Below are 24,739 nucleotides of genomic sequence, written 5' to 3'. Positions count from 1 at the left end.
AGCTCTACATCATTTTTAAAATCAGACCTCCAGACCTGTATACAGTACTTGAGGTGTGGACTGACCATTGCCTTATAAAAGGGGATAATCACCTCCTTATCCCTGCTAGAAAAATTCATGTATATCATTGACAAGACACCATGAGCTACTCTTGCAGACTGTCTGCACTGCTCAGAAAACTTCATATCTGCCTGCATCCCCAGGTCCTTTTCATTCTCTACCACTGTCAGTGTAGTACCACACAGCTGATACGTTACTCTGGGGTTACTGCTTCCCATATGCATTACTTTACATTTGTCAATGTTAAACTTCAGTTGCCACCTCTCAGCCCTGCTCAACTATTTTAGATCCTGTTGCAGCAGTTAAGCATCATTAACAACCATACCAACCTTTGTATCATCTGCAAACTTGGACATTAAGACTGATATACTATCATCAATGTCATTAATAAATATAGATAACAATGGACCCAACAGTGAACCCTGGGGGACTCCACTAATAACATTAGTCTATGAAGAGCAGTGTCCATTGATTACCAATCTGTTTTCTCCCACTCAACCATCCCTTTATCCATAGCAGTAATTTGCCTCCAATGCCACACTACTCCAATTTGTGCAGCAGTCTTCCATGTGCAATAGTATCAAAAGCCTTTCTACAATCCAAATATATGATATCAAAGTTATTCCCTGCATCCAGTTCCTTTGTGATCACATCATAGTATCCAATCAAATTGGTCAGACGACTTCCCCTTAACAAAACCATGCTATGACCGAGATATAACTGATGATCCTGCAGTGCTTCTTTAAGACCAGTGCCTCCATTAATTTCCCCGGAACAGAAGTTAAACTAACAGGTCTGTAATTAATTGTGTTGCCTTTTGATCCTCCTTTGTGAATTGGGGTCACATTTGCACATCTCCAGTCCATGGGTACCTCGCCTGAGTCCAAGGAAGCTCTCATAATTATGGCTAAGGGTTTGCTTACTTCCTTTGCTGCCTCCTTTAATATAACTGGATAGATCCCATCCACCCCAGGTTCCTTTCTTATGTTTATCTTCAACAATTTCTGTACCACTTTGCTCTCAGTTATTAGAAATCATCTAGCTCACTGCCAGAGTTTAATTCACCTCTGGCATTCCCTTCCCTAAATAACTCCTCATGTGTGAGGAGTTATTTATGGAAAGGAATATTCACCACTTTGCTCATGGTGTATATACCCTGCGTTACCATCCATCCCACCACTGTGAAGGGGCAAACAGAAGATTTGGCTGGCGCAGAATGTCCCGGCTTCACAAAGTTTGATCCACTTGACTCACAAATGGAACCTAAACATCTGTTCCATCAATATTTTAGACTCCCAGGTAGCAAGTCCTGGACTGTCTTAATCAGATCGACTTTCTAACTCCTTCTGTGGTTTTTTACAAATCAACCAGCGAAATTACTTAACAAGTACAGGTCACTGTTGAAAAAAAGCCGTGAAGTAGGGTTGAATTTGAAAGTGTCTGCAATTCTGCCCAGACACGATAGGAGAGAGTATATGATGAGAGCCTTGTCGATCAATTCGGCCCTGGAAAGATTGTGCAAGGCTGAAGGGGTAGAATTTTTTTCAGCCTGGACTGTACTTGTTAACAGGAGAGATTGCTTCTACAGGGATGGGATACACTTAAATAGAAAGGGTGCAAGAATATTTGCTGATGCTATCGAGGCAGTGTTAGGTGGGTCGGAAAACTGCTAGCTTGGGGGGAGACAAAGACTAATGGATTAACAGTAGCCACGGGCAGAGGTGAAAGAGATTCTTGCACTGCTTCTATTGGAATGAGCAGAAGCCTGAAAAACAAGATGCAGGATATTTCAGAGACTGCTGGAAGTCATTGCGGTACAAGTAAACACATGGGTTGTGTTAGGGTAGCTAAGAATAGAAACAGGTGCATGTATACTTGCGTGTACACTAATGCTAGGAGTTTAGTAAATAAATTTGATGAATTTGAGGTATTACTCAAAACATCAAAGGCAGATATTGTTGGGATATCAGAGACGTGGTGTCACACAGATATAAGGAATGCAGAACTGGAATTTGGGAAGTACAACGTCTACAGAAAGGATAGACAGGATAGGAAGGGAGGAGGGGTTATGCTATTAGTTAAAAAACACAAAATCCAAGGAAGTGAAGCCAGTTGACATCGCTGGACAGTGCAGTGTTGAGTCAGTTTGGTGTGACATAAGCATAGGTAAATCAAAATTGAGAGTAGGAGTGTGCTATAGGCCTAATGACTCTGATGAGTATAATAAGATACTGTACAGGGAAATAGAGTGGGCCAGTAAATCAGAGAGTCTTATAATGGGGGATTATAATTTCCCAGATATTGACTGGAATTTGTGGGTTGGTCACTCACACACTAGCAAGGCTTTTGTGGATTTATTGGATGATTGTTTTCTACACCAGCATGTTCGGGAGGCAACTAGAGGGAGTAATACTCTTGATCGGATTATCAGTAGTGATTCTTCATGCATTAGGAATCTGCAGATAAATGAACCACTGGGTGGCAGTGATCACAGTGTGCTGAAGTGGGATTTACTCAAGGAGGTAACTACCATCAGAGGTAAAGGGAAGGGTTTTTGCTTTCGTAAAGGAGACTATGCTGGTCTGAGACAGTATTTAAATTCTATACAATGGGACCAACTGATGATGTTACCAACAGAAAATTCAAAATGGGAAGCATTCAAGGAACTAATCTTGGAAGCTACCAGGCTTTACATACCAACCAAGAAATATTGTTCAAGGTTCAGGCCTAAATGGTTGTCAGATGAACTAATGAGACATATGGCAGAGAAGAAAAATGCATGGGATACATACAAATTAATGGGTGACGTGGAAGCCTATGATAGATATAAGTTGGTCTGTAACCAAGTCACAAAGGAGATTAGGCAGGCAAAGGCAGATTATGAGAAATCCTTGGCAAAGGATGCAAAGAAAAACAGAAAAGAGTTCTTTACCTATTTAAACTCAAGAAGGAAAGGGATGAATCAGATTGGTCCACTGGATGTTGATGGTTCAACAGTTGAGGATCCAGCTCAGGTGGCTAACAATCTAAACGAGTATTTTGCATCTACATTCACACATGAGGAGTTATTCAGGAAGGGGAATGTCGTAGGTGAAGTAAACATTGGCAGTGAGCTAGATGATTTTCTAATAACTGAGAGGAAAGTGGAGGAGAAATTGTTGAGGATAAACATAAAAAAGGCACCCGGGGTGGATGGGATCTATCCAGTTATATTAAAGGAGGCAGCAAAGGAAGTAAGCAAACCCCTAGCCATAATTATGAGAGCTTCTTTGGACTCAGGGGAGGTACCCATGGACTGGAGATGTGCAAATGTAACCCCAATTCACAAAGGAGGATCAAAGGCTGACACAAGTAATTATAGACCTGTTAGTTTAACTTCGGTTCCAGGAAAATTAATGGAGGCACTGGTTAAAGAAGCACTGCAGGATCATCTGGACAAGAATTCAGTTATAGCTCAGACACAGCATGGGTTTGTTAAGGGCAGGTCTTGTCTGACCAATTTGATTGGATACTATGATGTAGTCACAAAAGAACTGGATGCAGGGAATAACTTTGATATTATATATTTGGATCTTAGAAAGGCTTTTGATACTGTTGCACATGGAAGACTGCTGCACAAATTGGAGAAGTGTGGCATTCGAGGCAAATTGCTGCTATGGATAAAGGGATGGTTGAGTGGCAGAAGACAGAGAGTGGTAATCAATGGACACTGCTCAACGTGGACTAATGTTATTAGTGGAGTTCCTCAGGGTTCAGTGTTGGGTCCATTGTTGTTTTCTGTATTTATAAATGATATTGATGATGGTGTATCAGGCTTAATGTCCAAGTTTGCAGACGATACAAAGGTTGGCAGGGTTGTTAAGGACACTACTGATACTATGCTGCTGCAACAGGATCTGGAAAGGTTGAGCAGATGGGCTGAGAGGTGGCAAATGAAGTTTAACATTGACAAATGTAAAGTACTACATATGGGAAACAGTAACCCCAGATCAACGTATCAACTCTGTGGTACTACGCTGACAGTGGTAGAGAATGAAAAGGACCTGGGGGTAATTGTGCAGGCAGATATGAAGTTCTCTGAGCAGTGCAGATGAGCTGCAAGAGTAGCTCATGGTGTCTTGTCAATGATATACAGGAATTTTTCTAGCAGGGACAGGGATGTGATTATTCCCTTGTATAAGGCATTGGTCAGGCCACACCTTGAGTACTGTATACAGGTCTGGAGGCCTCATTTCAAGAAGGATGTAGAGCTGCTGGAACGAGTACAGAGAAGGGCAACAAGATTAGTGAATGGAACAAAGGGTTGCTCTTACGAAGAAAGGCTTAAGTTTTGCAAATTACAGAGCCTGGAGACTAGGCATCGCCGAGGTGATCTGATAGAGGTGTACAAGGCTTTGAATGGCTTGAGCATGCTCAATGCCGATGGAATTCTTCCTCTTGCTCAGAATAATCACCTGAGAGGGCATAAATTCAAATTGAGGAAGGACAGATGTCGGATCGATGTGCGGAAATTCGCCTTTAGCCAGCGGGCAGTTGGTTTGTGGAATAGACTTCCATCGCTTGTTGTTGAAGTTGATAGCCTAAACAAATTTAAGGCTCAGCTGGACAGGTATTTCGAACGAATTGAGGGGTGAAATGGGAGTAGTGGTTGTTTTTTTTCTTTTTTTTTGGCTGATGCTGAATAAGCTTGCTTTCTTGCATCATATGCCTCTACTAATGCTAATGCTAACCTGTAAATATTATACAGATCTGAACTCTCCATGCCCCAATCACTGTAACCCTCCCATGCTACTGCCCTCTGTTCTTCCAATCTTGTTATGCCCCATTTTATCCATCTTGGCCTGCTCCTTGTATAATACTTCCTGAGTGGAGTGAATGCAGTCATGGCTTTAATTATGAATGCTTTAAAAATTCCCCTTACTTAAATTGTACAGTCCTCCTTATATATTTCATCCCAACTGACCAAGTCCAGGAAGTTCCTTAGCCCACAAAAAATTCCTTCTTGAAATGAAAGCCCTTGCCAAAATCTCATTTGTAATCATGTTCTCGCAACTAGGCTAGCTGCAGTTGGCCTCAGTGACTCCCAACAATTTTTTCACCCCACCCCCCTTTTTTTTTTGGTAACAGTGACATCCTAAAATACTATTGGCCCTGCTGGCACTTGCCAACTAACCATTTGAACCAATCACCCCTACATCCACTTTAGGACACTATAGTTATTTGATACTAACAATTCCTGTACTCAATTCTGACACTATCCATATAACTGGTGTGATGAGGTCAAGGATATTCAAACCCTCTGTACTTCCCCCGAAAAGTTCATACAGGTAAGTGGTCAAGTTTATTCAAATGATTTATTCTACACATTCAGTTACCAGTTAAAAATTTCCAATTATTGAGTAATAAATTAATCTCCCAGCAATTTTCTATAATTCAAGTTGAATTATATCAAAGTTTACTGTACTAATCAGCAAGGGCAGATCTAGGCACTGCTAATTGGGCTTGAGTCCCGGGCCCCAAATATCTAACGCATATTTTTTTTTTTTTTTTTTGTGTTAGGGTATCATTATTAATTTGCAAAACTTACTTTAATTTATTATTTACAGTACATTATACTCTTGGCATTCAAGTTTTTAAATAATTAATGGCTATTACAATTCTAAAGCAGCTTCTCAACCAAAATCCTCCACAAATCAAGAAGTTTTTGCAATTAGAATGTTAGTGGTATTGGATATTGCACTTGCTCTAACACAACCCTAGCAGAACCAAGCTCCCACTTTTCATAGTCTAAAAATGTTTGAACAATGTTCTAAAATATATGTTCCTAAAATACTATGTATGACTACTGATTCTTATTCTTTATTAACAATAACAAATGGAATATTAGTGAGAGGAGCTAATCGCTCTTCTAAATTGACTGATTATATTAATCAGGAAGTGACCACATTGATTTAACTGATTGTGCCATGAACATTATAATACCTGAAAGTGGCTCACTAAGAATGCCAGCCCTGGGTCCCAAAGATCTAGATACATCCCTGCTAATCAGTATCTTGTGGTTTACTTTATAGCCTCTCTCCAAATACTCAACTTTCCTTTGTTAACACTATCACACCACACAGACTGGATGCTCTCTCTCTCTTGAGATTGTTCCAAATCAGAGTATGGAAAATTTTCCATTTTTAAGCCATTTCCAAGTCAGTTGGTCTCAAACGAAGGTTGCACATCTTATCCTCAGAGCTAGTTTTTCACCAAACAGGTTAACTTATTACAGAACACATGCAATTAGCATTAGCAGAAGCATACGATGCAAGAAATCAAGCTTATGCAGAATCAGCCAGCAAAAAAAAAAAAACCTCCCATTTCACCCATCCATTCTCTCCAAATGCCTGTCCAGCTCAGTCTTAAGTTTATTTAAGTTATCAATTTCTACAACGAAAGAAGTCTGTTCCAGCAATCAGCTACCCGCTGGCTAAAGGCAAACTTCCGCACATTTATTCTACAACTGTCTTTCCTCAATTTGAATCTGTCCCCTCAGGTTCTTAATATGAGTAAGAGGAAGAATCCCATCAGCAATTCAGCTTTCTCAACCAATTCAAGGCCTTATACACCTCAATCAGATCACCTCACATGTATCCAGTCTCCAGGCACTGCAATTTACAGAACTTTAAGCCTTTCTTGGTAAGAGCATCCCTTTGTTCCCCTCACCAATCTTGTTGCTCTTCTTTGTACTCTTTCTAACAACTCTACATCTTTCCTAAAATGAGGCCTCCAGACCTGTACACAGTACTCAAGGTGTGGCCTGACCATTGCCTTGTACAGTGTAAAGTGTGTTAGTTGTCTGACAACACCAGGAATTCCCCCATCTCCATGTTGTATTCTTTGTGAGTGACACAGAACTCTGTAGAGGCAAAAGATTTAAAAAGTATGTTAATAATGGTTTGTTGTGCAGTGTTATGTTCTGATGTTTCTCTGACCATTTAGCCATTGGGCTACACAGTTGCCCAAACTTTGCCACAAGGAGGCAAGTAAGGCACCCAGTAGATTATTTAAGTACTCTGGCTGACCCCCACCACCTATTTTCTGAGGATTTCAGTGGCAAGACCTATATTAAAAAAAGGGGGAGGAGGAACATTAGAATTTAGATAGGCCAAAAGAGCTTTACAAGCAGTTGAATTTTTAGATGTTGATAAGAATTTGGGAGCATTGTTAGGGGTTACTCTGTCAGTTTAGTTAGAGTGGGAGAAAGACTAGAGACTGGGGGGGAAACAGGTAGAAGGATGGGGATGATAGAGTAGGCATCCCCAAAGATGGTCAGTGGGAACGAGCCCCACCAGCCAAAGTATGGGGGAGGGAGGGGAGAAGACAGAGACCCGTCTCCTCCCTTCCGTGCATGGGGGTTTTAAAGGGAACCAGATCCGGGTATCCAGTTAAGATAGCCAAATGGCATGTTGGAAGCAGAGCTGGAGTATGCCTTCGTCAGTGATGGTTGTCAGGTCCATGTCTTGTCGAATCTGGTAGGAAAGTCAAATTGCCTATCCCACTCTGGGAGTGGGATATGGTAGCTGGCAGTGGGGAACCCAACAGGCGAGGAGGGTGGGAGAGACATTTACTTCATTCATAATCCGCATTCTCACTCTACTTGCATTCTGTTTTACTTTTTTCTTATAGTTTATAGTTTTTTTTTTCCCTGTTAGGTTATGTATATATATATATTTTTTCCCACTCATTCAACATTCTCACAAAAGGTGTGTAATGTAATTTAAATACTAATGCTTAAAAATTATACTAAATAAGAAAGAATATAAAAGATTCTTTCTTATTTAGATTTTTCTTTCTTAAAATATAAAACTAGGGTTAGTGTGTACTTAACTGTAACATTTATGGTTTGTGTTTCTTCTCACACACTTACATTCTTATTCATTCTTCTGACTATCGTTTCATTTGTTTGACTCTTGCTTTCTGCACTGCACTCTCCGAGCACCTCAACTTACTGTTATTCTTCAGCTGTGGTGCAGGCCAGGGGAGAATGCGGTGATAGTGTTTGTGTTGTTAGTATATATATAAAGTAGTGTAAGTTATTATTAACTTTGTATTCTTTCAGCCAATTACATTTGCTCATTCCCATTCACCATAACACTCATTCACTCTCTTTCACTCGTGCTTGGCCGCTCATTGCCTTGTACAACGGGATAATTGCCTGTGTCCCTGCTAGAAAAACTCCTTATATCATTGACAAGACTCCATGACCTGCTCTGACAGTCCGTCTGCACTGCTCAGCAAACTTCATATCCAACTGCACAATTTTTCCCTCCCCACTTCCCTGAGTGTAGTACCACACAGTTGGTACATTTTTCTTGGGTTATTGCTACCCATATGCAGTACTTTGCATTTGTCGATGTTAAATTTCAGTTGCCACTTCTCAGCCCATTTTCCCAACTTATCTAGATCCAGTTGCAGTAGTATACTATCTTTACCAACCCTGCCAACCTTTGTATCATCTGCAAACTTGGACATTAAGCCTGATATACCTTCATTAATATTATTCATGAATACACAAAGCAACAATGGGCCCAGCACTGAACCCTTGGGAACTCCACTAATAACATTAGTCCACGAAGAGCAGTGTCCATTGATTACCACTATTTTGTCTCCCATTCAATCATCTCTTTATCCTTTGCAGCAATTTGCCCTTAATGCCACATTGCTCCAGTTTGTACTGCAGTCTTATGTGCAACAGTATCAAAAGCTTTCGGAAATCTAAGTACACAATATCAAAATAATTTTTTGCATCTAGTTCCTTTATGACCACATCATAGTATCTAATCTAATTGGTCAGAGAAGACCCCCCCTTTAACAAATCCATGCTATGTCTTAACTATTACTGTAGTCTTCTCTAAATGATCTTGCAATGCTTCTTTAACCAGTGACTCCATTATTTTCCCTGTTGCTGTTGTTTGGGTTTTAGGAGCATTAGCAACTAAGGCCATATTGCTAAGGGATATGCGGTGATCATTCCCTGACCTTTCCACATCCTTCGTATTTGGTGGTGACGGGCTCGAACCCTGGTCTAATCAAGAAGCGTGTGCTACGCATTGCTGCTCCTTCCCACCGGGCTACGGAGGCGCCTTGGGTATTATATTTCCTGGAACAAAAGTTAAACTAACAGGTCTATAGTTAATTGTCACCTTTTGAACCCCCTTTGTGAATTGAGGATGCATTTGCACACTTCCAGTCCATGGGGACCTCTCCAAGGAAGCTCTCATACTTATGGCTAAGGGTTTGCTTACTTCCTCCTTTAATATAACTAGATAGATCCCATTCACCCCAGGTACCTTACTTATGTTTAACTTCGACAATTTCTCCTCCACTTCACTCTCAGTTATTAAAAAATCACTAAGCTCCCTGTTAGAGTTTGATAAACTTCTGGCATTCCTCTAACTGAATAACTCCTCATGTGTGAATGTAGATGCAAAATACTCTTTCAGTTTAAGCTACCCTAACACATGGGTTCTGTTAGGGTAGCTAAGAGAAAAAAAAAAAAAAAAAAAAAAAAACAGGTGCATGTATACTTGCGTGTACACCAATGCTAGGAGTTTGGTAAATAAATTTGATGAATTTGAGGTATTGCTCACAGCATCAAAGGCGGATATTGTTGGGATATCAGAGACTTAGTGTCACACAGATATAAGGAATGCAGAACTGGAATTTGGGGAGTACGTCTACAGAAAGGATAGACAGGATAGGAAGGGAGGAGGTTTTATGCTATTAGTTAAGAAACACATAAAATCCAAGGAAGTGAAGCCAGTTGACATCACTGGACAGTGCAGTGTCGAGTCAGTTTGGTGTGACATAAGCACTGGGAGATCAAAATTGAGAATACGAGTGTGCTATAGGCCTAATGACTCTAATGAGTATAATAAGAAACTGTACAGGGAAATAGAGTGGGCCAGTAAATCAGAGGGTCTTATAATGGGGGATTTTAATTTCCCAGATATTGACTAGAATTTGTGGTTTCGTCACTCACACACTAGCACGGCTTTTGTGGATTTAATGGATGGTTGTTTTCTACATCAGCATGTTCGGTGAGGGAGTAATACTCTTGATTTGATTATCAGTAGTGATTCTTCATGCATTAAGAATCTGCAGATAAATGAACCACTAGGTGGCAGTGATCACAGTGTGCTGAAGTGGGATTTACTCAAAGAGGTAACTACCATTAGGGGTAAAGGGAAGGGTTATTGCTTTTGTAAAGGTGACTACGATGGACTCAGACAGTATTTAAATTCTATACAGTGGGACCAAATGATGATATTACCAACAGCAAATTTAAAATGGGAAGCATTCAAAGAACTTATCTTGGAAGCTACTAGGCTTTACATACCAACTAAGAAATATTAGGCGCCTCTGTAGCCAGGTGAGAAGGAGCAGCAGTGCGTAACACACGCTTCTTGATTAGACCGGGGGTTCGAGCCCGTCACCACCAAATACAGAGGATGCGGAAAGGTCAGGGAATGACCACCGCATATCCCGGAGCAATATGGCTTTAATTGCTAATGCTCTTAAAATCCAAATAACAAACACACAAGAAATATTGTTCAAGGTTTAGGCCTAAATGGATGTCAGATGAACTAATGAGACATATGACAAAGAAGAAACATGCTTGGGATACATATAAATTAACATGTGACACAGAAGCCTATGATAGATATAAGTTGATCTGTAACCAAATTACAAAGGAGGTTAGGCAGGCGAAGGCAGATTAAGAGAAATCTTTGGCAAAGGATGCAAAGAAAAACAGTAAAGAATTCTTTTCTTATGTAAACTCTAGAAGGAAGGGGATGAATCAGATTGGTCCACTTGATATCGATGGTTCCACTGTTGATGATCCTGCTCAGGTAGCTAACAAACTAAATAAATATTTTGCATCAACATTCACACATGAAGAGTTATTCAGCGAGGGGAATGCCAGAGGTGTATTTAACTCTGGCAGTAAGCTAGATAATCTTGTAATAATTGAGAGTAAAGTGGAGGAGAAATTGTTGAAGATAAATACATGAAAGGCACCTGGGGTGGATCGGATTTATCCTGTTATATTAAAGGAGGCAGCGAAGGAAGTAAGCAAGCAAACCCTTAGCCATAATTATGAGATCTTCCTTGGACTCAGGGGAGGTACCCATAGACTGGAGATGTGCAAATATGACCCCAATTCACAAAGGAGGATCAAAGGCTGACACAAGTAATTATAGACCTGTGAGTTCAACTTCTGTTCCCGGAAAATTAATGGAGGCACTGGTTAAGGAAGCACTGCAGGATCATCTGGACAAGACTTCAGTTATAGCTCGGACACAGCATGGTTTTGTTAAGGGTAAGTCTTGCCTGACCAATTTGATTGGATACTATGATGCAATCACAAAAGAACTGGATGCAGGGAATAACTTTGATATTATATACTTGGATCTTAGACAGGCTTTTGATACTGTTGCACATGGAAGACTGCAGAACAAATTTGAGCAGTGTGGCACTGGGGGCAAATTGCTGCTATGGATAAAGGGATGGTTTAGGGGGAGAAGACAGAGTGGTAATCAATGGACACTGCTAATCGTGGACTAATGTTATTAGTGGAGTCCCTCAGGGTTCAGTGTTGGGTCCATTGTTGTTTTCTGTATTTATAAATAATATTGATGATGGTATATCAAGCTTAATGTCCAAGTTTGCAGATGATACTAAGGTTGGCAGGGTTGTTAATGACAGTACGCAGCTGCAACAGGATCTAGAAAAGTTGAGTACATGGGCTGACAAGTGGTAAATGAAATTTAACATTGACAAATGTAAAGTACTACATATGGGAAGCAGTAACCCCAGAGTAACGTATCAACTCTCTGGTACTACACTGACAGTGGTAGAGAATAAAAAGGACCTAGTGGTAATTGTGCAGGCAGATATGAAGTTTTCTGAGCAATGCAGACAGTCTGCAAGAGTTGCTCATGGTGTCTTGTTAATGATATACAGGAATTTTTCTAGCAGGGATAAGGAGGTGATTATCCCCTTGTATAAGGCAATGGGCAAGCCACACCTTGGGCACCTCGGTAGCCAGGTGGGTATGAGCATCAGTGTGTAGTACACGCTTCTTGATTAGACCAGGGTTTGAGCCTGTCACCACCAAATACGGAGGATGTGGAAAGGTCAGGGAATGACCACCACATATCCTGGAGCAATATGGCCTTAGTTGCTAATGCTCCTAAAAAACCAAAATAACAACAATAACAACAGCCACACCTTGAGTACAGGTCTGGAGGCCTCATTTTAAGGATGTAGAGCTGTTGGAAGGAGTACAGAGAAGGGCAACAAGATTTGTGAATGGAACAAAGGGCTGTTCTTATGAAGAAAGGCTTAAGTTTTGCAAATTACAGTGTCTGGAGACTAAGCACCTGCGAGGTGATCTGATTGAGGTGTATAAACCTTGAATGATTTGAGCATGCTCAATGCTGATGGGATTCTTCCTCTTGCTCAGAATAATTGCCTGAGAGGGCATAAATTCAAATTGAGGAAAGACTGTTGTAGGATAGATGTGTGGATATTTGCCTTTACCCAGCGGGTGGTTGATTGCTGGAACAAACTTCCATCTGTCATTGTAGAAGTTAATAGCTTAAATAGATTCAAGGCAGAATTTGACAAACATTTGGACCGAGTGGATGGATGAAATAAGGGGTTTTTTTTTTTTTTTTTTTGACTGATGCTATATAAGCTTGCTTTCTTGCATTATGTGCCTTTGCTAATACTAATGAGGAATTTCTTTAGAGAAGCGAATACCACTAGTTTATCAAACTGTAAGAGGGAACCTAAATGATTTTGTAATAGCTGAGAGGAAAGTGAAAGAGAAATTGTTGAAGCTGAACATAAAAAAAGGCACCCGGTGTGGGTGGGATCTATCCAATTATATTAAGGGAGGCAGCAAATAAAGTACACAAACCCTTAGTCATAATTATGAGATCCTTTGATTCAAGGGAGGTCCCACAAACTTGAGATGTGGGAATGTATCCCCAATTCACAAAGGGGATCCAATGGGTGACACAAAATTTAAAGACCTGTTAGTTTAACTTATTTTCCAGAGAAAATAATGGAGTCCAGAGCTGTGCCGAAGGCGATGCAAAAAGAGGCTCTTGCCTCAGGTTAAAGCTGAAAGGGGTGTCCAAAATAAAAATTAAATAATTTCCAATGTTTTCGGTTTTATGTTTTGATTATTCCAATCCGTTTATTATCTTGCTTTTACAAGACTAAAATCTTTGTTGTGCCACTGTACAGATACCGAGCGCTACGTGCCATCTGGGGCACCACCATGGTTGTCGCCCCACTGGTCACTTTTATAACCTCAATTTTAATTATTTACATGTACCAGAAATGTATTTTTGAATAAGTCTTCTTTTAATTAATTTTTTTTAAAATATTTTAGGGGAGGACGCAATTTTTCATTCTTGCCTCAGGTACTAAAATGACTCTGCACGGCCCTGATAGAATCACTCAGAAGTAATGAAAGATCATCTAAAAAGGACTGCAGTTATAATTCAGACACAGCATGGGTTTGTTTAGTGGAATCTTGTTTGACCAATTTGATTGAACACTATGATGTGGTGACAGAGGAACTGGATGCAAAAAATTTATATCATATACTTGGATTTCAGGAAAGCTTTTGATACTGTTCTGCATAAGACTGCTGTACAAATTGGAATAATGTGGCATTAAGGGCAAGTTACTAATATGGAAAAAGGGAATGGCTGATTCAGAAAAGGCAGAGAGTGGTTATCAACGGGCACTGTTCTTCACAGACTGTTTTAGTGGAGTCTCCTCCCAGGGTTCGGTGTTAAGCCCATTGTTGTTTTGTATATTTACAATTGATATCGATGAAGGTATATCGGGCTTAATGTCAAAGTGTGCAGATGATACAAAGGTTGGCAGGGTTGTTAATGACAGTATGCTACTGCAACAGGAACTAGAAAAGTTGGGCAGATGGGCTGAGAAGTGGCAACTGAAGTTTAAAATTGACAAATGCAAAGTACTGCATATGGGTAGCAGTAAACCCAGAGTAACGTACCAACTGCGTGGCACTACACTCAGGGTAGTGGAGAATGAAAATAAAATGAAAAGGACCTGTGGGTAATTGTGCACTCAGATATGAAGTTTTTGTGCAATGCAGACAGGCTGCCATGACAGCTCATGGGGTTTAGTCAATGACATACAGGAATTTTGTTGGCAGGGATAAGGAGGTGATTGTCACTTTGTATAAGGCAATAGTCAGGTTACATCTCAACTCAAGCCAATGGTCAAACCACAATCAAGTAATATCCCATAATGGAAGAACCAATATTAAGTTGATTTATGATAACACTGATTTTTGGAAGTTTTATACAGACCTTGAGCCCCCATTCCAAAACTTTGGTGTAGCTTCCTGGAGTAGCATCTTTGCTGATGCCGAACAAACTCATGCCAAGATGAGATTCAATAGTGCAATTTAGTGAAAACTAGAGCTTTTAAATTTCTTCATATGATTAATTTTTCATCCTATATGCCATCTTAATAATAAATGAAGTTACTTATACCCAGTAAATTGAATAAAGCAATAAATACTCAAAAATATAAATAAATAATCATGAAAGATGACAAATTACAAGATTATTTATAAACAGGAATGGACTGACTGGAAATTTTTTTTCAGAGACACTTCAAAGCAGGGCTGTAATAAAAAGGGTAATTAACTGCAATTATTTTTATAACAGAATTTCAAGTTTAAGTTTGCTTGTTCTTAATTATGCCTAAAATCAATAGTTAATGCCAGCATTTATACTGATGCTCAACGAATTGGGGAGACTTTGCAAAATTTTGCTACATGCAGCAGCCTGGAAAGCAAGGTGTCTAGGATTTCAGACCCTGGTGTGAGAAATCATGGAACAAATGAATACATGGGCTGCATTACAGTAACTAAGTGTAAGAACATGTTCATTTATACTTGCATATATACACTAATGCTAGGAGCATTAGTAAATAAATTTGATGAATTTGAAGTACTGATTAAGTTGTCAAATGCAGACATGCAGGAATAGAAGAGACATGATGTCAGTCAGACATAAGTGATGCTGAAATTTAATATGTGGAGTACAATGTATACAGGAAGGACAGGTGAAGGGGTTATGCTCTTAGTTAAGAATATTAAATCTAAGGCAGTGCATCCAGATGACATGGGTGATGAGTGCAATGTTGAGTCAGGTGTGATATAAGCACTGGAAAACAAAATTGAGAGTAGGAGTGTTATAGGCCTAATGACAAGGATGGGTATACCAAACAGCTATGCACTAAAATAGAGTGGGCCAGCAAGTCAGAATGTCTCAATAATGGAGGATATTAACTTTCCAAATGTTTACTGGAATTTGTAGGTTGGTCACTCACACACTAACAAGACTTGTGGATTTCTTGGATTGACTGTTTTCTACAGAAACATGTTAGAGAGGCAACAAGAGGAAGCAATACTCCTGATCTGGTTATCAGCAGTGATTCTTCATGCATTAAGGATCTGCAGATAAGACACTAGATGGCAGCAATTGCAATGTATTGATGTGCGATTCACTTAAAGATGTACCATCTAGTGTATAGGGAAAGGCTTTTGCTTTTATAAGGGTGAATACAGAGGTCACAAAATTTTAAAATTGTGTGCAGTGGGACCAACTCATGATGTTACCAACAGCAAATTCTAAATAGGAAGTATTTAGGGAAGTAATCAAAGCCACTAGGCTTTTCATACCAGTAAAGAGATAGTGTTCAAGGCTTAGATCTAAATGGATGTCAGATGAACTATTGAGACATGTGACAGGGAAGAAAAGTGCATAGTATGCATATAAATTATCAGGCAACACAGAAGCCTATAATAGATATAAATTAATCTGTAATCAAGTCACAAAGGAGTTAGGCAAGCTAAGGCAGATTATGAGAAGTCTCCGGCAAAGAAAAACAGCAAAGTCTTCTATGCTTACGTTAACTGTAGAAGGAAGGTGTTGAATTACATTGGGCCATTTGATGTCTATGGGTTAACTGTTGATGCCCCTGCTCAAGTTGTGGACAAACTGAATAGGTATTTTGCATCTACATTCCACATAAGGAATTCTTTAGGGAAGGGGATGCCAGAAGTTTATTAAACTCTAACGAGGAGTAAAATGAATTTGTGATAACTGAAAGGAAAGTGAAGGAGAAATTGTTGAGGATCTAATTCCATCTACCTGGGGTAGATGGAATTAGAGCTTACAATACTGGTCAAAATCTTAATACCAGTATTTCAGTATTTTTAATTTATAAAACCAGGATACCGGTATTCCAAAAACAAATGTTTTTCTCAATAAATTTTGACAATTATGTGCAATAAAGTAAAGATAAAAACAAGTACTGTAATTACTTGAATTCGTGTTTTAAATAAACTTTTATTGCAATAATAAATATTCTGAAAAAAATCATTAAAATACAGTTATTCTAAAAACAAAAAAATACATATTGTTACTGCAAAGTTTAGTTATGTTTAAGCATCCACACTACCTCTCCGAATAAAGTGAGCTCTAAAGAAACATAAGCAATCAATAGTATGATCGTTTAAAATGGATCTAATTTTGGTACATACAGTATTTGATTAGCAGCAGAAAACGCCCTTTCAGATTCTATTCTGGTACTATTGTACTGAGATAATCGTAAACGATCTCAGTCCATATTTCTAGGCTTTGAACTTTTTTAGCAAAAATAGTTAAAAGTATTTCATTAATTTCGGACTCAAGTTCATCTTTTAAAATCTCATTGGAGTCAGGCAATTTCTTATTTTGGAAAGATTTTGAGGAACACTGATCTTCTGTTCCATGTTGGTCTTCCATGGTTAAATTATGTTCATCATTTTCTGAAGGAGAAAGATGTTTTATTAAGTGAAATATAATTTTCACTATAGTATCTTTACTGAGTCTGGGAGAGAGCAAAGAGTGGGGATAAGGAATAAAGAAGAGAGCAAAGAGTGGGGATAAGGAATTCTTCACATATAAATGCAATGAACAGAAAGACAAATCAGATTGGACCCTTATGTAATGGACATGGGATAGTATTAGATAACATAGCTGAAATTGCAGATGAACTCAGTTACTTTGCATCGATATTTACATAAAAAACTCTTTGTCAATGATATATTATGGAAGTGAAGTTGACAAAAATGTAATTAATGATGTTGAAATTTCAAATGATTATTTAATGAGAAATTTTGCACCTACAGGCGAGTAAGACTCCTGTGGTTGATGGCATATACCCTATAATCTTGAAGGAGACAGCAAGTGAGTGCATTGAACCATTAAGGCTAGTTATGAGAGCATCAGTGGACTCAGGAGAGATTCTGTTGGATTGGTGTAAATTGGAACATAAAGGCGGTTCTAGGAGTGTAACGGAAAATTACCAACCGGCCAGTCTACCTTCAGTAGTAGGGAAAATCATGGAAGCAATGATCGAGGGTGGAATTCAGGATCATTTAGATGGAAATGGAATTCTGTAGGATACACAGCATGGTTTTGTAAAGGGAAACTCATGTTTAACAAATTTGGTTAGCCATTTTGACAGGTCACTCATGAGCTGGATTTAGGGAATAATTTCAACACTGTTTATTTGGATTTCAGCAAAGCATTTCACTCAGTCCCACATGAGTGGTTACTTTATAAGTTGGAGCAGGCTGGAATCATAGGGAAAATTCTTAGATGGATAGCACGATGGCACCAGGCAGAGGGTTGTGATAAATGGTTATTCCTCAGATTGGGTTAATGTAAGAAGTGGGGTTCCCCAAGGATCAGTATTGGGACCACTGTTGTTTTAGATTATCTTAAATGACATCTATGAAGGGATGGAGAGCATAAGGTCTAAACTTGCAGATGATGTAAAGATCAGTAGAGTAGTTAATGATCGCCACCAAGCAAAGATTCTTCAGAGTGACCTAGATAGACTTCCAGGATGGTCAGAAAAGTGGCAGCTATGCTTTAATTCAGCAAAATGCAAGGTTTACATCTTACACCTGGGGAACAGCAACCCCAAAATAACTTATACACTTGGTGGAGTTGAATTAAAGTCAGTAGTGGAGGAACAGGACTTGGGAGTTATGATACTGTCAGACATGAAGTTGTCCGAGAATTGTGGACAGGTTGCAATGTTGCATGGTGTCCTATCGATGATTTATCGAACATTTGCTAGTAGAGATAACGACGTCATAATCGCATAAAGGTGATTTTATAACCTTTGTGATTAAATTATAAACAATTATTTTTTTAAAATTAGTACCGAAAAAACCGGTATTTTTTGTATCAGTACTGGAAAAAAATTACTGGGATCCCAGTATTGAAAGCCCTAGATGGAATCTATTCAATTATATTAAGGGAGGCAAGCAAAGGAGGTAAGCAAACCCTTAGTGATAATTATGAGAGCATCCTTGATTTCAGGAAAGGTCCCTATGGACAGGAGAAGTGCAAATATATCCCCAATTTATAAAGGAGATCAGAAGGTGATATGAGTAATTACAGACCTGTTAGCTTAATGTCTGTTCCAGAAAAAATAATGGAAGAAGTAAATGAAGTAATGCAGGACCATTTGGACAGTCATCCAATTATACTGAAATCACAAAGTGGATTTGTCAAAGGGCAATCTTATTTAACCAATCTGGTGAGTATGATCTTGGCACACCCAGGGTCCTGAGCTGGATATCATCATTCTTCTCTTTCTTGATGATTCTCTTTCTCTCTCTGGGAATTTTTTGGCTGGTGCAGCATAAGCCTCAGACTTCCTTACACCATATAGCTAATAATAATAATCTGACAGGTTACTGTAATGCAGTGACCAAGGACCTGGAGGCAAAAAATAATTTTGACATCATATACTTTCAGGAAAGCTTTTGATACTGTTGCACATAAAATACTGCTGTACAAACTGGAGCAATGTGGCATTAAGGGCAAGTTACTGCGATGGATAAAGGGTTGGTTAAATGGAAGAAAACAGATAGTGGTTATCAATGGGCACTGCTCTTCATGGACTAATGTTATTAGTGAAGTTCTCCAAGGTTCAGTGCTGGGTCCATTGTTGTTTTCAATATTTATCAATGATATTGATGAAGGTATATCAGGCTAAATGTCCAAGTTTGCGGATCACACAAAGGTTGGCAGGGTGGGTAATGATGTAATTCTACTGCAATAGGATCTAGAAAAGTTAGGCAGATGGGCTGAGAAATAGCACCTGAAGTTTAACAAATGCAAAGTACTGCATATGGGTAGCAGTAACCCTAGAGTAATGCACCATGTGATACTACACTCAGAGTAATGGAAAATGAAAAAGACCTGGAGGTATTTGTGCATTCAGATATAAAGTTCTATGACAGCACAAACAGGCTGCCTAGACAGCTCGTTGTTGTTATTTGGTTTTTAGGAGCATTAGCAACTAAGGCCATATTGCTCCGGGGATATGCGGTGGTCATTCCTTGACCTTTCCACATCCTGATTATCTCTGCCATCTCCTGTGATCAAAAGTTAACCACACTTACAGATGAACAAAACAAACCACTTTGGGAAAAAAAAACATGAATTCTGACCATCAGGTTTAATAGCTGTAATAAGCTAAGTCCATTTCAGCTAAAGGGAAAATCTCAATTTAATCAACTGTATTGTTCTCATTATATACAACTCTAATGCACACAGTAGTTGAAAAAAATGCATGATAAATTCATAAGGCGAACAGCTAGTTACATAACATATAGTTTAGTATTCTGTGTATAGATATAACTTACTGCAGGTCATAAAATATTTATGTTAATCAAGTGACTTACTAAAGCAGGGAATTCCCCTCCCCCTTCAAATAGTGTATACTCTCATACATATATTTTTGTATGAGTTTTGTTCACTGAAAATTACATGTGGACTTAGTTGTTTCTTCATAAACGAAAAATCATCAGCATATCATGCTTTAAATTTGTGAGCACTAGACAAAATATCCATATACGGGCCGTACAACAGAAATTGGACGTGAAGGGGGGGGGGGGGGGGAATTTGTTGGACACAGTAAGCTGAGGGTACATTTTAATTAATTTAACGGCTGCAGCAAGTTAATGGCAAATTATAGGCCCCAAACAACCATAACTTGTATAGGCATAAATTCGACTCTGTACTTTCTGAACTCTTAAGTTATCTAAGCATTAATTTTAAAAGTATTAATATTAACCGATGATAACATAATTTGACTGAAACTATAGAATTTAACTAATGATCCGTGTTATCTTCATCTTCCGCTTTGTCTAGATACAAAAATCATTCTGTGAAGAATTTTACTAGCAAATAAAAATAATTTGAATGTGGTTATATAATTGAAGTTCGATGTTTGTTTTTTTTTTTGCAAATAAAAGAAAACTTTGAAATAAATTTCACGTTAAGGGTTAACAAAACCTACTTAATCCGATATTCCTGTTGACTGACTACTATTACGAAAATCAAAATAAACAAAAAGCGCGAGTACATATTTGAATGATTCAGCCGCGAACCTTCTGCGCACGCTAGTCTTTCGAAGGCAGGACTGAAAAAAAAAAGGCGGTAAAAGCATGACAGTTGGCGCAAAAATGTGACACCCAACAAAACCGCAAAGTGAAGAATGATTTTCTACGATGACATTAGCACAGTCTTAACGAAAACGCGTAAGCATAACTAGACTTTTGGATAATGATCCCAACTTTCTTGTTGTTGATGTGAATTGTGACAGATTTGTACAGTTTCTCTTCCAAGGCGTGAGACATATTTTGGGCAAGTTCATTTTCTAAGTGGTGTAGTGTCACGTGCGGGAATGGATAAAGATCTCATATATTACGGATAAATATTTTATATATAAATGTATAATATGCTAATAATATTAAAATACACTTGAAAATGTTTCACCACTAAAGTAGTTAACATCTAACAAATACATATATATTATAGCGAAGGTTCACATGCACTTGTAGAGCATCACATATCCTTAGCACTAGAGTAATCTCAGCCGATAACTGTCACAATAGGTGCCAATCAAAAAACGTCATCTTACCCGACCCGCCCATGTGTAAAACTACCCAATGAACTATAAGAGATGGTTTCTACGCTGCGCCCGTGGTTCCACCCAAGTCAGTGCACGAGAGAGAGACTGAGAGATAGAGAAAGAGATGGGGTGACGTCAGGGTTAGTATTGCCCGGGCAGGAAGGTATTTTGGAGCAGTGCGGTTGGTGCTGTGCTGGTTGCGGCACGGCTTGAGTTGTGCGAGTAGCTAGCTGTCAAATTTTTAAAGTTTATCTTTATTTTTATATTAATTTCTGTCTCTGTGTATTTGTCCCTATTCTCTGTGATGCCTGCTAGTCTTTTCCCTGATATGGATCGTAGCGGTGGTGCGTTAGAAGACCAAAGAGCGCTACAATTAGCTCTTGAACTGTCGATGCTCGGACTGAACAACGAAAACGACAATATAACCAGCACATTTGAAGGTGAATCGAGGAGCAAAAAGAGTCAAAACACCACAGAATGTGTTCCTGTCCCGAGTTCAGAACACGTGGCAGAAATTGTGGGAAGACAGGGTAAGAATCTTGATAAATGTTCGCTATATTTTCATTACTAGCGTGAAATGACGGGGTCAAAGATATTTCAGTTCTTTGTTTCCCCGGGAACTGGCAAAACGCGTCTGACGCGCCATGCCTCTCTTTGTTTGCGGTGACATCCGGTGCAGTTGCCGGCTAGCGTGACCACAAACTTTCGGGAATAGACAAATATTAATCTCTTAAAGCAATTTTAATAGTTATCTTTTAATGTTTGTTTGTTATATTGGATAGTAATGTATAAAAAAATCAAACTTATTCAGCGTTCATATATATATATACACACACACACACACTGCATCTGTATAGGTTCTCAGTTTTTTTTAATGTAGGCTTTGATTCATAATTGAACGATTATAATTCTTGCGCGGGTTAAGTTAATTTGTCATGTTAAATGGGAGATATTTCTTGTGTAATTTCTTACTTTCTGATACGTTTCTCGGATAACTTGACAGGTAGTGTCTGTGAAGTGGTAAGTTAATGTGAAATAACAAATTCAAAATCCAAATAAGTTTTTTTTTTGCAGGTAAACTTGATATTCAGGCACCTTCATAGTATGTTGCATAGAACACGCTATAAACGTCCATGAATTTATGCTCAATTTGAGAACGTCAGTTTTGATTTTTTAGATGGTTAAATCACCAGTGTGTACTTTTCTCTCCAGTACGAAGATACTAGTTGCAAATCCTTACTTGATGAATTTCCATCAGTAACTTCTAATAGCATATCCTTAACAGACCCCGCATCTCTCTAAACAAAGTAATCAACATCTTTTAAAAGAATTCAGTTCTATTGCTACTTGTACACAGCATTTTTACTCGTGCCAATGGAATCAAATTAATATTCGTTCTGTTTGCTCGAATGTTGCACATATTTCTAAACAAGCAAACAGCATAAGATTTTAATTCAACTAGCATTGTGAATTACACAACACGAAACTGCATTTTCAGCAAAGCTGGTGGAATTTGTTACTCTAGAACGGACTGGCATGTTCAGAAGAAAGTCTTTAGTTTTAGGAACGGACTATTTTGCAAGATCTCATATGAAACCTTGTAGTGGTAATTACTGTAGGGCACAGGTTGCTTTACTTCTGGGTCGAATCGTAGCTTGTATATTTTTCTGCCCACAACTGTCATCATTCTACGTGTCTGATGAACAAGCCTGCTGCATCTGCTTAGTTCGTTTTTATCCCCTTTACAGACCTTGCATATAAGACCAGTAGTCTCTTCCTGGTTATGTCGACTGTTTTTGCCTATTGTGGTCAACCACTTCAGGCGTATTATCCACAATTAGTACAACCGTTATCTTCACAGATTGAAAAGCGTCTGCTCTGTTGGTAACAGAATTATATTGTGATTAACAAGATATATGCACCCAGTGGCCAAAGGTGCAATTACAAATTTGCAGGGAAAGAACTCAGTTCCTCTCACCATAGCATCAATCTTGTGGAGTTCCATCACCATGGACAACACAATATGGGAGATCACTGCCACCATGAAAGGCTTTTTTTTTTTTTTTTTTTTTTAATGAAGAAAAGTGCCCATCAATTTCATATCTGTTCATAAATTGATCATCTTCTATTGCAGAAATACTTAAGTGAATATCTGAACAAGAAGTTTTTTTAATATTTAGATAACTAGAACAATCTATAAAATAAGACAAAAATAATGTACCCAACATTTTTCATTTAGTTGCTATATACCTTTCTTGTTATGGTAACAAGACAAGTTTATCTCAAACCCTCTTTTAATCTGGGGTTTATTTTATTATTTATCCATCTCTTACCAGTGAATGGTGCTAACTACAAGATGATTTGAGTATCCAAATGTACAGTATAAGAATATGACAATACTATAACTGCTATTTTAAATACTGTATTTTCCTATCCCATAAATGAGGTGATGCACAATACAATTCCCTAACTAAGAAATGAAATATTATTTATTCTTTATCATCTTTAAAGAGGTATTTCCTAGGCAACTATTTTAATTTGAGAATCGAGCTCATCCTCTTGTAACTAGATAACTGTTAAGGAAATATATAACAAAACGAGGAAGACTTTCTTAAACAAAATAATGGACATGGCTATCACACTGAGATCAAGTCCATACACTACTAAAAAAAAATGCTCAGCCCATTTTTAATTTTTGCACTTGTATACCAGCTGCAATAAGCAATTACAACGAAGGTGAAACTTCTGGCTATAGTGATCAAACAGAGTATAAACAGAAATTTGTTGCAAGATTGTAACTGGAAAGTTTTGGGAATGAAAAGAATTCAAAGTATCATCAGTATTGGCAATAATGGAGAAACTAATTAAAGACAAAATATAAGGATAAATAAAATGATCTTGACCCATAAGGAAAAGTACAGGTTTGCCAGAAAGCTATTATTAGCGTTTATCTCGTAATGTAGATTCTATGTAAATAAAAAGAAATCTTTGTACTTGTTTATTTTAGTATTATGCTTTTGAGATACAAAACTAATATCAGCCACCAAATTATTTCACTTAAAGAATAGTATTAGTCATATGGTGCAAGATGGCCCTAAGTTTTGCTGCACCCAGCCAAAAATAAAAATAATTAATTTATTATAATATACATAAGTAATAAAATGAACTACACATTTAATTCCCTTTTCATGTAGGTCCATCTGCTGACCTTTGAATTTCCCCAATGTGTCAGCTTCAAACCACCCGGGAAGGTAACCTATTACAGAAAATTCCAAACTTATCTCTCAGAACCTTGTAAACCTGAATCAAGTCTCCTCTAAGGTGCCTTGTTTAAAAGCCCTGTAACCAAAAAGGTGGGGATACTGGAGCAGAATATTCCAAATGTGGTCTTGCAATTGCTTCATACAGTGGAATTATGACCTCCATCTCTCTACAAGCAAATGTATGATAAATTATTGAGGGAGGATCACTGGCCTTCCTTGCCACCTGTCTACACTGGTTTGTTATTGTTATTTGGTTTTTAGGAGCATTGACAACTAAGGCCATATTGCTCCAGGATATGCAGTGGTCATTCCTTGACCTT

At 38.4% G+C, this 24,739-nt stretch overlaps 1 protein-coding gene and 1 long non-coding RNA gene across 3 annotated transcripts in view; one reads left to right on the top strand and one right to left on the bottom strand.

Annotated features, from left to right (window-relative positions):
- The window catches only part of LOC150083243 (uncharacterized), a 95,276-nt gene that overhangs the window by 48,100 nt on the left and 22,437 nt on the right, over positions 1-24,739 (bottom strand). The gene's annotated exons all lie outside the window — the stretch shown is intronic.
- Positions 21,350-24,739, top strand: part of LOC150083242 (RNA-binding protein MEX3B-like) — an 84,536-nt gene continuing 81,146 nt past the window's right edge. For both annotated transcript variants that reach the window (XM_090377932.1, XM_090377931.1), the window contains exon 1: positions 21,350-21,686. In XM_090377932.1, coding sequence (XP_090234058.1) covers positions 21,461-21,686 — 226 coding nt within the window. In that variant the 5' untranslated portion in view covers positions 21,350-21,460. The remainder of the gene's footprint in view (positions 21,687-24,739) is intronic.

The sequence above is a fragment of the Mastigoproctus giganteus genome, chromosome 7 (genome assembly GCF_048544385.1).
Source record: "Mastigoproctus giganteus isolate SK-2022 chromosome 7, ASM4854438v1, whole genome shotgun sequence".
In the NCBI taxonomy this organism is placed as follows: Eukaryota; Metazoa; Arthropoda; class Arachnida; order Uropygi; family Thelyphonidae; genus Mastigoproctus; species Mastigoproctus giganteus.
Note: the sequence above shows the minus strand (reverse complement) of the source record. Positions and strands in the feature narration are given on the sequence as shown.